Source organism: Cyphellophora attinorum, assembly GCF_001299255.1.
Source record: "Cyphellophora attinorum strain CBS 131958 chromosome Unknown Contig5, whole genome shotgun sequence".
Taxonomy (NCBI): Eukaryota; Fungi; Ascomycota; class Eurotiomycetes; order Chaetothyriales; family Cyphellophoraceae; genus Cyphellophora; species Cyphellophora attinorum.
In genome coordinates, this window is record NW_017253233.1 from 1,121,157 (window position 1) to 1,135,142 (window position 13,986).

The window sequence follows — 13,986 nt, forward strand, 5'->3', positions numbered from 1 at the left end:
GTCTGGTGACGGCAGAGCAAGCATAATCTGACAACCCTTGTCATCGTGCCGTGCTCAGGCACATGGTCTCGATTTACGCCTCATTTCTACGCTCTGGTGCCCAAAATTGCTGAGCCCCACTACTCCGGGGCTTGACGCTCTATCGAGCTCCCGACGTCGACATCAGCATCATCTGACTGGGCCTTTCACATCAACTGACACGACTGAGACTGTGCTTTAACACGACAACTTCTTCTCAAGCTCAAGCAGAAGTACTCGTTGGGTTGACCGTTCCGAGTAGTCGGTTACCGAGCCGTTATTGAGCCTCACGTTTAGGTTCACAGCTTCGGCTACAAACAAAGTCAATCAATTCTGAGGTACGTCCAGACTTTCCTTTGGCACTGTTCCCTTCCAAATCACGGTGTCAGTTTCCCCTCGGGCTTGAGCTTAGCCATGAAAAGATCTCGATGGGAAAGTTCCGTCGACCCCAGATGGCGTAGCAAGTCCCACTGTCAAAACCGACTTTTGAGCCTCCCGAGACGTCAGACCGGTCTAGACCACCACTGCATACCTGCACCGATCTTCAGCTATTTTCGAGATGCAATTGTGTCGACTGGCTACGCGTTCTTGGGATCGGGAAATGATTGGGATCAACAACGAGCCCAGCGTGCCTTTCAAGCCACCGCTTTTTCTTTAGCTGCTTGTCCATCATGGAGAATTTAATGCTAATAAGCCACGTGCAGCCGCACACGAGTCTGGGATATCAGAGACAGCTCGGGGCATTGGGACTCATATCCTTTCCACGACCAACATCATGCCTCTGCTCGTGTCTAGACACAGGCACTAATGGAACCGTACGTCGAGTATGCAAACGCTAGAGCAGTACATTGATGAGGGAAGGGAAAGTCTGACCCAAATTACGAAGTTCGACTACTCTGGCCGCGATCCTGACGACGAGCCGCCATTGGTGTCGGTACCTCCCAGTGAACAAGGAGACGAGGAGTCAGACCGGCAGCGAGAGGACATCAGTGACGATGAAAGACAGCAATCGGTAACTCCGCCAGTGACCTCTTCAATACCCCAAGAGCGAAAGCGTGCATCCGAGAATAGACGAAGCATCGACCACAGACCACTGAGGCGTGGAGACAAAGCAGAACCAGAGGACGCGGCAGCGCAACACAGCATGGTCGCTCTTATCCGCCAGTCTACCCACGATGGAGATTTTGTGCGCAGACCAGTCTCGACACATTATAACAGGGAGAAATCGCCCGAGATCACTTGTCGAGAGCTGTCGCTGAATGACCCATGTCCACGATCTCCAATCAAGCGAGAGAATGTTTCGACTCCTACTCCGGTTGAGGCCGTGAGTGTGAAGAAGGCAAGATACGACACAGAGCCTCCTTCGTCCAAAGGCGTCAAAGCGCTCCTACTCAATAAAGTCGACACACTGAAAGGCAAAGTGCCTAAACAAAAGGTCGGATCGCCAGAAAAAGCGAGAATGCTTGCGATCAGAGACGCTACGCCTGCGGCTCTTCAGCACGACACAATCGCGCAGTCCCCCATACTGTCCCAATTCGCCATTGACAGTCGATACATGCCACCAGATGCCAGGATTCCAACTCTGAACAACGCATCAACGCCTCAATCCATCGGCTCCCCTGGGTCTGATCAAACGTTACCTTCGCTCACAATAGCCCTGGGCGTTGACTCAATGTCAGCTGCCTCAAGTCCGTCACCATACTCAGCATTATCACGAACAAGCTCAGCGCAATTCGGACCGCCCTTAACCGTGGTGCATAGCCTCCCAACGATTTTGTCGAATGTGATGTCGCCACCAAATTATGCCGCAGGCCCTAATTTGACATCATTCATCACAAATCGCGGTCGAACAGACTCGGTGTCCACAGACACTACGTCTGCTTCGACACCAACATTGTCATGGTCACCGGCGTACTCGCCTGGAACATCAGTGCCAACACCTCACAGCAATCCCTCACCTCCACAGAGTCAGCATGTCCAACAGTTGCCATCAATATCGCACCTGACAAGCTACGCCCCACCACTGCACACACAGTCGCCCAACAGCACACCGATAGCCACACCACGCAGTAAGGATGTCCCAGAGCTAGCGCCAGTACCCGCAGATCGGCATTCGGCCCACGACCAACAACGACCGTCTTCGCCTGCAGGAGCGACCAACGCCAATGCCCCTGCTCCGGCGGCTCAAATCCTCCACACCTGCCCCCATCCACACTGCACATCCGCTCCCTTCGCGACCCAGTATCTCCTCAACTCACACCTTAACGTTCACTCCGAATCCCGACCGCACTTCTGTTCAGTCAGAGGCTGCGCGCGCGGTCCCGGCGGCCAAGGCTTTAAGCGCAAGAACGAGATGATTCGACATGGTCTCGTCCATACTTCGCCTGGCTATACATGTCCGTTCTGTCCGACGAACGGGCCGATGCACAAGTATCCGAGGCCGGATAATTTGCAAAGGCATGTCAGGGTACATCATAAAGAGGTTGAAGCTGGAGATGGGAGGCTGAGGAGGGTGCTGGGACAGGCTAGAGGTTCTGGTGGTGCTGGAGGTAATGAAACTGGGGACGGTGAGCCCTTCGATGTTCGTGCTGGTGGTCGAGGGGAGACCTGGCTGCAGCAGGATCAATCGCCAAAGAAGGGACGGCCGCGGAGAGAGAGTTGATGAAATTGCGGTGTTCTTGTGGCTCCTCGACGAGATAAATCGCCCCATCAAGTTGCAGCAGATGCTGTCTTGACATGGCAAGTGACCCTTGTAGGAATTAGGGGACGTGGAAGAACTCGAAGCAAAAGGCTCGGGCACCGCGACCACTTATACATCTTCAGCAAAGTGAAAATGAAGCGCATAGGCGCGGAGCAGTCACTACAGTGAATCGGCTAGGAGATTCACTGCTCGCTGTATAACATCAGGACCTCAACTGAATGGCGGTGCTGAAATTGATGGATGGATGCAGCCTGAGGCTACCTTCACGACAACGTGAACAATATGGCGGAACGAGACGACACTCTCTGGCGCTTCTGGGTCCAGCCAGATCTGGATCAGTTAGTCGTCGACGAGCACTGTCGCATCCTGTCAGGAACTTGCGCTTCTTTCAAATTGTGAACCGGAATTTCCCAGGCAAATCTACAATACAAGAGCTTGCAACAACGCAGACCACAGGGAAGACACGGCTCATGAATCCATCGTCCACATTTCCCGACGCCCGCCCGATACTTTGCTATTGATGCTCAGAACCCCGGGTTCCTGGATGACCAAGGCCCGTGACAGACGTGTCGTTCCTGTATCGCGCCTTCAACGCCCCTGTTCAGCACTGGTTACAGGAGCTCGCCCTACCTAGAAGCAGCGGATGCTTCCTAGGCATGACCATTGTTTGGCAACGACTTTTGGTGCCTCTCGCCTGAGAAAAAGCAAGAAAGCATACACGGCGAAGGCGAAGCAGAGACTTCTACCTTTCGTGGCAGAGTGGACATGCGGCGGAAACCGAATTGATCATTCCACTGGGCCGGTAAGGCGGCCTTCACTATTCATTGCACGAACGAGGGTCAGCAGCCGGTGAGGCTGATCCCAACTCCGCCAGAAGTTGATAATGTCAAGCATTGGGAATGTATGGGCAGAGTCTGTCCGACGATGCCGTTGCTCTGGTCCGGGCCGAAGGCAGACAACGGAAGCATGGAGAAGAGGCCGGCTGGGCCACAGGATGGAACATGGCAAGTTGGATCGACCATGGTATATCACGGGAAGCATAACTGTGTAAATGAATGGCATGATTGATGAAATGATTTCCCTCTCGTTCTACCGCTGTTGATGATGGTATCGAAGCATCCGAGTCTCACCAGGATCGCAAGTTGCCTCATCGCCGCTCCCGTCTGTCCAGTCAATTGCCGCGAGCGATCAGTCCATAGCCTGCGGGTCGTAGTGAATGACACGCCAGGCAACAGCTCTGACCTTGACTCATGCAACGCAATCGTGAATACCCCTCCTCAAGTCAGTGAAGCCGCTGCCTCGGTTTGCACCGGCCCTGGCCTTGGAGGAAGACGTATAAGTATCTGCCTTGCTACCAGCGGATCCTTCTTTTATTACAACCATCGAATGCCACGATGATGACGACACTTGTCATGCTAAGGTAGCTTCAGCTGCTACCTAGTGGGACGAGATTCTTCGATCCAAAGCTCATGGCTGCCAGTGGATCTGACCAAAATTCTCAACATAAATCTGCGACTATGTCGCTGAACGTCCACTTGAAATCTGCGTCAATTCTCCAGAGCTCATCTGAGCAAGACCCCGGGTCATCGTCAGCATCCCTCCTGCCCCTAGCCACTCTACACCATAGGCTGCCCCATATTCGGCATACTATTCCTAAACCGATCCACCACGTATCCCTCCTCTCGTTCCTCCCCATAGCAGCATTCTTCTTGATCTCCTCCGCAGTCGCCGGCTTCAACGTGCCCCAGATCTTCCACTTCTCCTCTTCCCCATCCCAGATATGCTGCGTAAGGACCACATACTCCTCGAACTCTTTCGTCTTCTCGCCTTGGCCATCGGCGAGGTCATACGTCTGCACGCTGTTAATCCGCACAATCGTCTGCCGCAGCAGCGTATCCTTCGACATAGGGATCTGCCCCACCGCATCACTATCGATCTTATACGAGCGCACGAGCGTTGGTAGCAGAGTACACAGCGGCCACGGCGGCACGACATCTGTCATCAACCACGGATTGCTGATCTTCCACGTTACCGCACCGCGATTCATCCGCTCGCGCTTCTCGATCATGTTGATGGAGCGATCTCGCAACCCATCGGCGGCGTTCTCGCGCAGCCAGGCCTTGTCGCCCGTCGCGATGGCTTGGTGGAGTTCGCGGTAGAGGCGGACTGCGGCGCGAGTGCGGGCGGTGAGGTTCATGGGGAGTTTCTTGGGTTGTTTGAGGTCCGTGTTGCTGCGGTTGGCGAGGGTGCCGCGGGAGTAGCGGAGGGATACCCAGCATCTAGGGAGCAGATCTGTTAGCGTGTGATGAAGCAATGATGGAGGGGTGGGGCTTACCGTATGAAGGACTGTAAGGGTGATTTGAACATATTCCATTGAATGCGTAGCCATAGTTTGGGATCCCTCTCTTTCCATAAGACGGGAAGGTAGCTGCTCCATCGACCGTAGACCTCTGTGCCGGGGAAGACGCCCATGTCGCCGGGCATCCCTCCTTTCTTCTGTGCCATGTCGGCCATTTTGACGTGTTCATGCTTGCCCAGAAGGTTGCCCAGGTTCTTATGCCTTTGGGCCATTTTTTTGACGCCGCGCTTTTGGGTTGGGGAGGTAGGAGGCAGGAGGTGTCTGCATTGTGGGCACACCGGTCTCGAAGCTGTGGTGAAGGGAAAGGCAGCTCGCGACATGGCCGCCGGCTTGAGGAAGGAATTTGTGGCCATTCGGGGGTGTCGTGGATGCAAGCACGGAGCTGGAACCGAGATCGAAGAAGGGACGTCGCGTCGCCGTCGATGAAGTTTCAAAGGCGAGCTTCCGCTTGGATGTGCTGACGACTGACGAAAGACCGGGCGCGAGCACGAGAAGCGGAAGGTGCTGCGAAGATGTTGCTGTCAGGATAGGAAGCAAAAGTGCAGTTGCATTCGTAGCCGGTCGTTGTGAGGTGATTGAAGCTGGTAATTTTGATTTACAATGAAGAACGGGTAAATTTCACATTAGTATGACGATCCAAGTACGATACTGAAATCACAAGACCTCACGAGTCCCCACCGTCTGCTCACTCGAGAGATACCTTCCTCTATCACCTGCTCAGCTTCCGCACCTGGCTCACATTTCTAGGTGTGCACTCGCGAGATGCTACCGTCCATACTTCTGGCGACGAGACCAGTGAGGCAGTTCTTCCTGCTTGAAGCCGGACGAGTCTATTCCAAGCCTGGATCGCATCGGCCCACCATGTCAAGGTCTTAGCATCCGGTCCTCAATCTAAAGCAGAGATAAGTTGTATTGCAGCAGTCAGCTTCCTCAACTTGGTGACCTGTCCACGAAGAGTGACCTACGAACAGTGCAACGCCTGCTGACCCAAGAGGTGGGCAACATGCACTAGGATTATGGCCGCCTCTGACCTCACTGCCCCTATGGGAGACGCCAACCCAACAGCTCCGAGCAGCGACGACGTTCCCCAGTCCCAAGTAATTCGCAATATCGCAACCAACCACAACCGCCTCTACCTCTCACACCTCCTCTCAACCCTCTCCTCACGCATCTTTGAATTCGGCAGCACCCTCTACCTCGCCCATGCCTTCCCTGGTACCCTCCTCCCACTGTCAGTCTACGCTCTCTGCCGCGGTCTCGCCGCCGTGATCCTGTCGCCCTCAGTCGGGCGGTATATCGACACATCACCGTCGCGCTTGATTGTTGTGAGGCAGAGTATTGTGTATGCCCGCGTGGCTGTTGTGCTGAGCTGTGTTGGGTTCTGGTGCTTCAGTAGCGGATGGGACTTATGGCCGTGGCAAAGTTATGCACTCCTGGCAGCACTCAGCATGGCAGCATGCGTGGAGAAGCTCTGCAGCGTAATGAATCTAGTCAGCGTCGAGAAGGATTGGGTCGTTGTCATAGCCGGCGGTGACGAGGGCCTCTTGAGGGAGATGAATGCTGCGATGCGAAGGATTGATCTAGGCTGCAAGCTCCTGGGACCATTCCTGATCTCCGTTGTCGATGGCTACTCCACCACGGTGGCCGTCATAGCGAATCTGGCTACGGCTGTCGTGAGTCTCCCGATCGAGTGGTACGCCATCAAATGGGTATATGACTCCACACCCGCATTACAGCATCCAAAGGTCATCTCTGCCACTTTTACGCCATCAGGCACCGAGTGTCATGCGACAGCAACGTCGACGACCTCCTCATGGAAACACTCTCTCCACCAACAAACAACCCTCCTCCACACCTACTTCTCCCACCGCGCCTTCCGCCCCTCACTAGCAGGCGCACTCCTCTACTTCACGGTCCTCTCCTTCTCCGGCCAGATGGTCACTTTCCTCCTCGCAGTCGGCTTCAGCTCCCTTACCATAGCATGCTTACGCACTTTGTCCGTGGTGTTCGAAGTCTCGGCTACTTGGCTCGCGCCCGCGGCAATGCGGAGGGTGGGGGCGGTGAGGGCGGGGATATGGTTCTTGAGCTGGCAGGGGGCGTGTCTTGCTGTTGGCGTTGTTGGGTTCTTGCTGCTTGGGCGTGATGGTTTAGGAGGTGGAAGAACTAGTGGAAGCAGCATAGCAGCCGCACTATCGCTAGTAGCAGGCACGATCCTCAGCCGTGTTGGTCTCTGGGGCTTCGATCTCTCAACACAGCTGATCGTGCAGGAAGAAGTCGAGGCCCAGCACCGCGGTTCGTTCTCCGCGGTCGAGGCGTCTATGCAGAATGGCTTCGAGCTGTGCTCGTTCGCAGCGACGGTAGTATGGAACAAGCCCGAGCAGTTTCGGTGGCCGGTGCTGGCGAGCTGTGCGAATGTGTACGTTGCGGGCGTGCTATATGCTTGGTTCGTGAGGGACCGGAGGGGCCATTTGGTGCACTTCTGCGAGGGGATGGGGATGAAGAGGGGCCATGGGTTGTATGAGGACGAGGAGGAGGAGGTCGTGCTTGAGCTTTTGGGCCGGGAGACCCAAAGGTAGGCTGCATGGTAGCCTGTTATGCGCAAGGATGTAGCTATGCTTCCGTCGTCTATACTCTGTATCCGGTCACTCATATCAGCAGGGCAGCGGCCCAGAAGTGTATATGTCCAGTCGGGCGCTCAAACGCCGGTTGTACCATAATTTGATCAATGACACTCTCCATCGAGACAGAGGCCGCCCGAAGTCCAAGCCCGTCCAAGTGAGCTCCTCGTCTCAGCGTCTCTCCTCTACTGGCCGTCGTAAGGGTCATCACTGGTATTGCCGTTGGTATGGCCGATGACGCCAGTGTGGCCGTCGGTACCAATCTGACCGTTGGTGCCAGTGTGACCAGTGCCATTGGTGTGGCCGTTGGTGTGGCCATTCTAGTGCCCCTTGGCCAACGCAGCTCTGGAAAGCCCATCCGCCAGACCGTCGGACGGCACATCCTCGAAAACCAAGTCCCCCAGACCAACGAATCCGTCTTTGTGGAGCTTTAGCCAGGCAAGCCGATTAGCGAACTTCAGCATCTCTTCACACCGACTGACAGAGGTGATTGGCGAACTGTCCAAGAGCATGTACAGTATGCCAGCATTGAACGTGTCTCCCGCACCCACAGCGTCGACGATTCCGTTCTCTTCGATAGGCTTAGGTGTAACCGTGACCACTTGTCCTAGGCCTTTTGCAAGCATGGCGCTCGCCTCACCGCCCCAAGTGCAGAACAGTGTCTGAGCTTCCACAGTCGGCGCAACGGCTTCGAGACACTCCCGTGCAGACCTGTAGCCTTCGGCGACTGCCCAGCTGCGGCTGTAGAAGACGACGTCAACGATGTCGGCGAGCTCGGCAAGGCCTGGACGCTTGGGTTTCTCGACCTCGACGCTTGTGGTGATCATTTCCCGTGCGTAGCTGCTTCGCAAGTGTTGGATGTACTGGAGGGTTACATCGGGAATACGACCCTGTGGAAGGAGGTCAGTCCTCATAGCCTCAGTCTCAAGGTAGTGTCATTAACTGGTGACCCGCCAGGGAGGGCGCTGCGTGAATTTCATGAGCTCACCTCAAAGTGCACATGCCATGCATTTCCATAGTATGGGGGATTAGGCCCAGGAGGAATGACAGTGAAGATGTCATCCACACATCTGGCGAACTCGTCAACCGTCATCTCGTCAAGGTTGCGATGATTGACGATAGTCCTTGTACCAGTAGCCTGGCTTCTGATCACAATGCTGTGTGACTCTCCGTCTTCCTGCTCACGGGTAATGCTTCGCATCATGTCGACCCAGGGTGCCAACGACCTCGCTAGTTCCACAACCCAGCTTTGCCTGGGCACAACTGACAGCATGTGGAGTGTTTGGACACGGATCCTCGAAGCTGGATGGTGGAGAAGCTGTGTCAGGACTCTGAGAGTGTTCTAGATGCGGCATGTCAGTTACGTGCTCGGGTGGCCTCTATGGACTTGATCTGTCGTTGAGCAGGGTCAACATACCGTTCCATTGCCTCCGGCTCGACGTTCGACTGAAGATGCCCGTAACTTTCCGTCCTCTTCTGGATATTGCGGTACAGTGTAGATTGTGTCGTGATAACAGGCACCGACGACGATCAATCCGCGGACCAAGTTGTGCGATAGGCCCGGTGGCGGGCGCGTGTCGAATGATCGGGACATGGTATTGTATCCAAATAGACTTGATATTTCCCAGCTGAAGACTACCAACGTTTGTTGCATTCGGCCATAGGGAGAGCCGGGTGTCCATAGGAAACCAGAATCGATGAAGCTACGGCAGGCATAGGAGACTGCGCCATGACCTTCGGAAGGAGCGAACGCGTCGTAGTTGATGAGTGGTAGGTGCGAAGGTGAATAATCGTCGGGGAAGCGACGCTGGATGGAAGTATCTAGACAACGCCAAGATCTCAGAACATCGAAGCAGATCAAAGAGGCGGGCTCAAGATTGACATCAAGTCTTTTACTCTACTGTAAGAGCACGGAGTGGCAAGGAGGTTTTACTAGTACAGCGGCGACTAGCTCAAGGCAGGTCGCAACACGGCGTAGCCCAATGTTCAGCTTCGCGCCCTAGTTCTTTGATACTTATATACACGTATAGTTCGGAAGCAGAGCACTTCGCAGCAGCCCTGGCTCCTTGTCGGACAACAGCTCAACGAGCCTCTTGTCCAGACTAACAGAGCGCTCTGAAGGAATAAATAACTGTTGGCACTTTTCCTGAGCAGTCCCTCCAAGGAAAAAGTACTATGCACTTCCACGTCGTCTCCGCGCCGGGCCAGGCTATGTGCATACAAGGAGCCGAAAGCCTCGGAAGTTGCCTCAGCATCTCACGACGGAGGCGCAGCCGCAGGCGCCCTTTGCGGCGTCGGCGGCAGAAACAACGGCATATAAGTCTATCCCACACACGCAACATTAGCACAATCCACACAAAACCCCCATGCCCCACCTCCCGACCCCAAACCAACAAAACCATCACAAGAAAGGCACACTCACCACCCCAACAGCAAGCACACTCATCCCAAAAGTCAAATACGCCGGCTGCGTCGCATTCTTCCTCTGAGCCGGCGTCTCGCCCAACCAATTCAACAAACTCATCATCAGCGCCATCCACCCGATCATCTTGTTGCGCGTGAACATGGCCGCCATGGGCATCGTGGTGCTGAAGGTCGAGCCAAAGTCGGCTTTGTCGGAGTCTTTGGGCTCGACGTAGGGGATTACTGGGACGTCGTAAGAAGAGCTTCAGACGTCGAACGGGGAGTGGTGCTACGTACCGAGATCTGGGCGGCGCTGGTCTTTTTTCGTCGACATGGCTGCGGATGCTGCGGAGGAGGAGTTTTGAGATAGATGACTTAGATAGTGGTTGGGAGGTACATGTGGGTAGAAGGCGTACTCAAAGAACGACGTCGTGAATGAACGGCAAGAGGTGGCTAGGAAGCTAAATCCAAAGAGGAATGGCTCGGAAAAGCGGCTTTCGTTCATCCGCCTGGGTAGGGCTGCGAACTGCTGTCATGTTTAGGAACACCACCAACGCAACTTCCATTATCTCCATGGATAAGCCTGGTATCGCACAGTATGTCTCCATATCTCATCGCTATCCAATTCTATGATACAAGTCATGTTTCTACAATTACTGCTTGGCTATACCCAGCCAAGTCCACCAACAGAAGGTATCCTGCTAAACTATGCCCTGCCGCCAACGATCAATCACAGATCTCTGCTGGTTCGTCAACGGCGGGCCCATTGGATCTGGCATCATCCCAACCATCGGATTGACCGTCTGTGGCATCCCAGTATACATCATGTTTTGTGATACACCAAAGCCTGGCTGCATATATGGCGAATGGTTGTAGTAAGGCAATGCCGCCATGTGCGCCGGCACCGACGGAACGAAGGAGCCTCTTTGTTGTGTCATATTCGTTGTTGCGCCAAAGGTGTTTGTCCGGTTGAAACCCTGATATGGACTGGCAGGAATCTCACGTAGGCCAACAGGGTTACGTTGCAGAAGATCTGCCATGCTGTTGGAGGACTTGATCTGCGGACGCTTGGCTGCTTCCTCCTTCAGACGAGCCTTCCGCTCCCCGAGCGTCTCTTCGGCGTCAGGAGTCTTCGACGGCGGTATCTCGGACCCAATTGCGTCCAGGCCAAGGTGACTAGCAACGTCCGATGCGAAGTTGCCGGCTGAGACCTTCTCCTTCTCCTCCCGCATCCTGGCTCGTCGCTGCGCCAAGGTCTCACCCTCCTCTTCTTCAAGCTGACCTTCGGCCATGCCTGGCAGGTTGAGCCTCAGTTTCGAGTCGGTATCCTCCGCTTCATGCTCGGACTGAGGAGGGGTCATAGTCTGTCGCACCTGCACCGGCTCACCGCGAAGTCGTGCTCTTCTGTGACTCAGAGGCTCATTGTCCTCCAGCTCCCTTTTCTCCATCAGACCTATGGGACGCGCTGTGCTGAAGTGATTTGCTCGATCCTTCTCGGAGATCAGCATTCCGAGAGGCACGTCCTCGTCATCGAAGTTCTCCTTGTCCGCTGCCTCATGGTCTTCCCATGCTAACGTAACATGCTTCTGCTTACGCGATCGTTGTTGCAGCTGTAGCACCGCGTCCATCTCCAGCAGTGTTGAGTGCATGCCGTTCGGAAACGCATCAGCCGCGGTCCGGTTGCGCTGCTTTTGTTGCGCCTTACGTAGCTGCAATTCGGCCAGCAACGTCGTCGGCGCGCCTGAGAAGCCTGGTTCATGGTCTGATCCGGAGCTCTCACTCCGCGCGTCATCCTCGTCCGTGAGCATCGTCCTCTCAGCGTTGGGTGTCGCAAGCTCGTCCGCTCCAGGAGCAATGGAACGATCTGCGGCTTCTAGCTCGTCTCCGCTCAGTCCAGCTTCGTGGTCCATCAGCTTTGATTCCCTTGACGTGATGCGGCTGCCCTCCAAGTTGCCAAGATTACTGCTCGACTTTCTGATCTTGAGAATGTTGCTGAGAGAACTTCGCCTCTTCTTTTTCGTCTCGGCATCGACCTGAGGGGTAGGCTTCTTCGGCTTCTTTTCTCGACCGTAGACTTCGTTGCCCAACTTTCCAACAATAGGATGATCTGTAAAAGCGCTGACTGGCGCAAACGCAGCAGCGTCCAGTATGCTATCCAACGTGTGGATCGCGGAACCATTCTTCAGCTGCAAGTTAGGGCTGACGCCGGGCTGGTGGTCGAAGAAAGCGCTTGCTCTTAGCTGAGGCGGGAGAATCGAAGCACGTTTGTGATTTTCCTCTGTGGGGGGCGGCGCCTCTCCGTTCAGCCACATGGCTGACTTTCTTGCCTCCTCATTCATGCCAGCAACCATCTGTGTGCGTCGTTGCTGTTGCAATTTATGGTCTGACTTGGACAGCTTCGTAGGCAGGTTGAGCATGACGGGTACAGGTGCTGGATAATAGATCATCGATTCGCCTGGCTGAGCTTCACTGAACATGCGTGAGTCGCGGGCACGAGGCGGTCGTTGTATTGGCAGCTGCCTTCGATAGGCCAGATCTTGGTCAAAGGAAGTCCTGTTCTGCTGATAGTGCTCGCCGTCGAAGTCAGCGAAGGCCGCATTTGCTTGCTGGAAGGTATCTCCCGACGCCGCAGATGGTGGGCGGTCTTCTGCGATCTCCGCCAGTGGGGGCTCGAGGAACTGATCTGCATCATACCCGGCAGTGCGAGGTGGTGTGGGCGGGCTGGGTTCTAGGACCATGTCCAGCGGCCTGCTGTCACCTAACCTGCTACTCCTCGAGACGTGACGATGGACGGGGTGATTCGATCGAATGGATCCGGTAGGCGAGGTGATATACGCCGAGGGCGAATAGCCTCCAGTGCGTGCAGCTGAGTTGACGCCAATGATGGAATTGGACATAGACGTTGAAGATATATTGCGAGGCCGCTGGACACCACGCAGGCTGGAGCGACTGCTGGCAGCAGAAGAGCGACGAGCCAGCGATCTTTGCCGTTGAATCTCGTCTTCGAGGCTGGAAGTGGTGCTCAGACGTTCGGCACTTTCTTCTAAACGCTCCACATTCCTTACATATGCCCCTTGAATGGACTGCAGGTCGGGAATGGGGTGGTTGAGCGGGAGGTTCCGACTCACGGATGCAGTCCTGACAGGAGGCTGTTCCGACGTCGTGGTGTTATGGAGTGCATTGTCTTCTCTTCTCGGTGTCCGCAGGTCCTCGTAATCATCGTCCTCTACCATTTCGTAAGATGGAGCCGAGGATGTAATCGATTTGAGCAGAGTGCTGACGAGGGGGGAGTCGTTGCTCGTGGGATCAATAACGTTGACATCACCAACTAAGCTCTCGAAGTCAGCGGACAAAGGCCTTGTCGACAGTCCCGGCAGGGACGGTGACGCCTCGCCGGCTTGTGGAAGGGTGCTGTAGGCCATCGCGTGCCACCTTTTGGTGTAGCGAGTCCGGAGACGGTCTCTCTTCGCTTAACCGGCGGCCCACCTCACTTTTCGGACGTCCGCTGTCGCTCAAACGCAATGCTTGCGCTCATAATGCAATATACAACACGGTCGATGTCTGCGGAAAGAAAGAGAAGGAACACAAGGCCTGGATTTGGAGCAGAAGGTGCAGACTTCGAAGACGATATTTTGGGGCAGCCGGGGTGGGAGGTGGTCGAGGATGCGGTCGAGTACCGTGTCTGCTTCTGGGGCAACACTAAGCGACTCTTCGAACACACCAAGATAACTAAATTACTCCCTAACGAGCAAGCCTCTCAAAACTCTCAGCGGCGTGTTTAACTAAGAAAACTTGACGGCTGAGTGCACCTGTAGGATTCGCCGCCGTTAGCTGGCACCACCAATCTCAGCCGCAGCTGCCCATCACCTGCAGCAGTCCGGCCCGCA

At 55.1% G+C, this 13,986-nt stretch overlaps 5 protein-coding genes across 5 annotated transcripts; 2 read left to right on the forward strand and 3 right to left on the reverse strand.

The window, feature by feature from the left end:
• Positions 1–844: 844 nt before the first annotated feature.
• Positions 845–2,680, forward strand: AB675_7092 (uncharacterized protein; the record flags this gene model as incomplete). Its single annotated transcript, XM_018147434.1, has 1 exon — positions 845–2,680. One exon carries the CDS (start codon positions 845–847, stop codon positions 2,678–2,680), a length of 1,836 nt encoding a protein of 611 aa, XP_018003548.1.
• A 3,414-nt stretch (positions 2,681–6,094) lies between these two features.
• AB675_7094 (Solute carrier family 40 member 1) lies at positions 6,095–7,654 on the forward strand (the record flags this gene model as incomplete). Its single annotated transcript, XM_018147435.1, has 1 exon — positions 6,095–7,654. The coding sequence occupies one exon, from the start codon at positions 6,095–6,097 to the stop codon at positions 7,652–7,654; it is 1,560 nt and encodes a 519-aa protein (XP_018003429.1).
• A 227-nt stretch (positions 7,655–7,881) lies between these two features.
• Positions 7,882–9,290, reverse strand: AB675_7095 (Ketohexokinase; the record flags this gene model as incomplete). Its single annotated transcript, XM_018147436.1, has 4 exons — positions 7,882–8,016; positions 8,077–8,586; positions 8,685–9,038; positions 9,114–9,290. 4 exons carry the CDS (start codon positions 9,288–9,290, stop codon positions 7,882–7,884), a joined length of 1,176 nt encoding a protein of 391 aa, XP_018003121.1.
• Positions 9,291–10,097: 807 nt separating this feature from the next.
• On the reverse strand, positions 10,098–10,433 carry AB675_7096 (uncharacterized protein; the record flags this gene model as incomplete). Its single annotated transcript, XM_018147437.1, has 2 exons — positions 10,098–10,342; positions 10,397–10,433. 2 exons carry the CDS (start codon positions 10,431–10,433, stop codon positions 10,098–10,100), a joined length of 282 nt encoding a protein of 93 aa, XP_018003296.1.
• Positions 10,434–10,800: 367 nt separating this feature from the next.
• Positions 10,801–13,521, reverse strand: AB675_7097 (uncharacterized protein; the record flags this gene model as incomplete). The annotated part of the gene is made up of 1 exon (XM_018147438.1): positions 10,801–13,521. The coding sequence occupies one exon, from the start codon at positions 13,519–13,521 to the stop codon at positions 10,801–10,803; it is 2,721 nt and encodes a 906-aa protein (XP_018003550.1).
• Between the last annotated feature and the right edge of the window lie 465 nt (positions 13,522–13,986).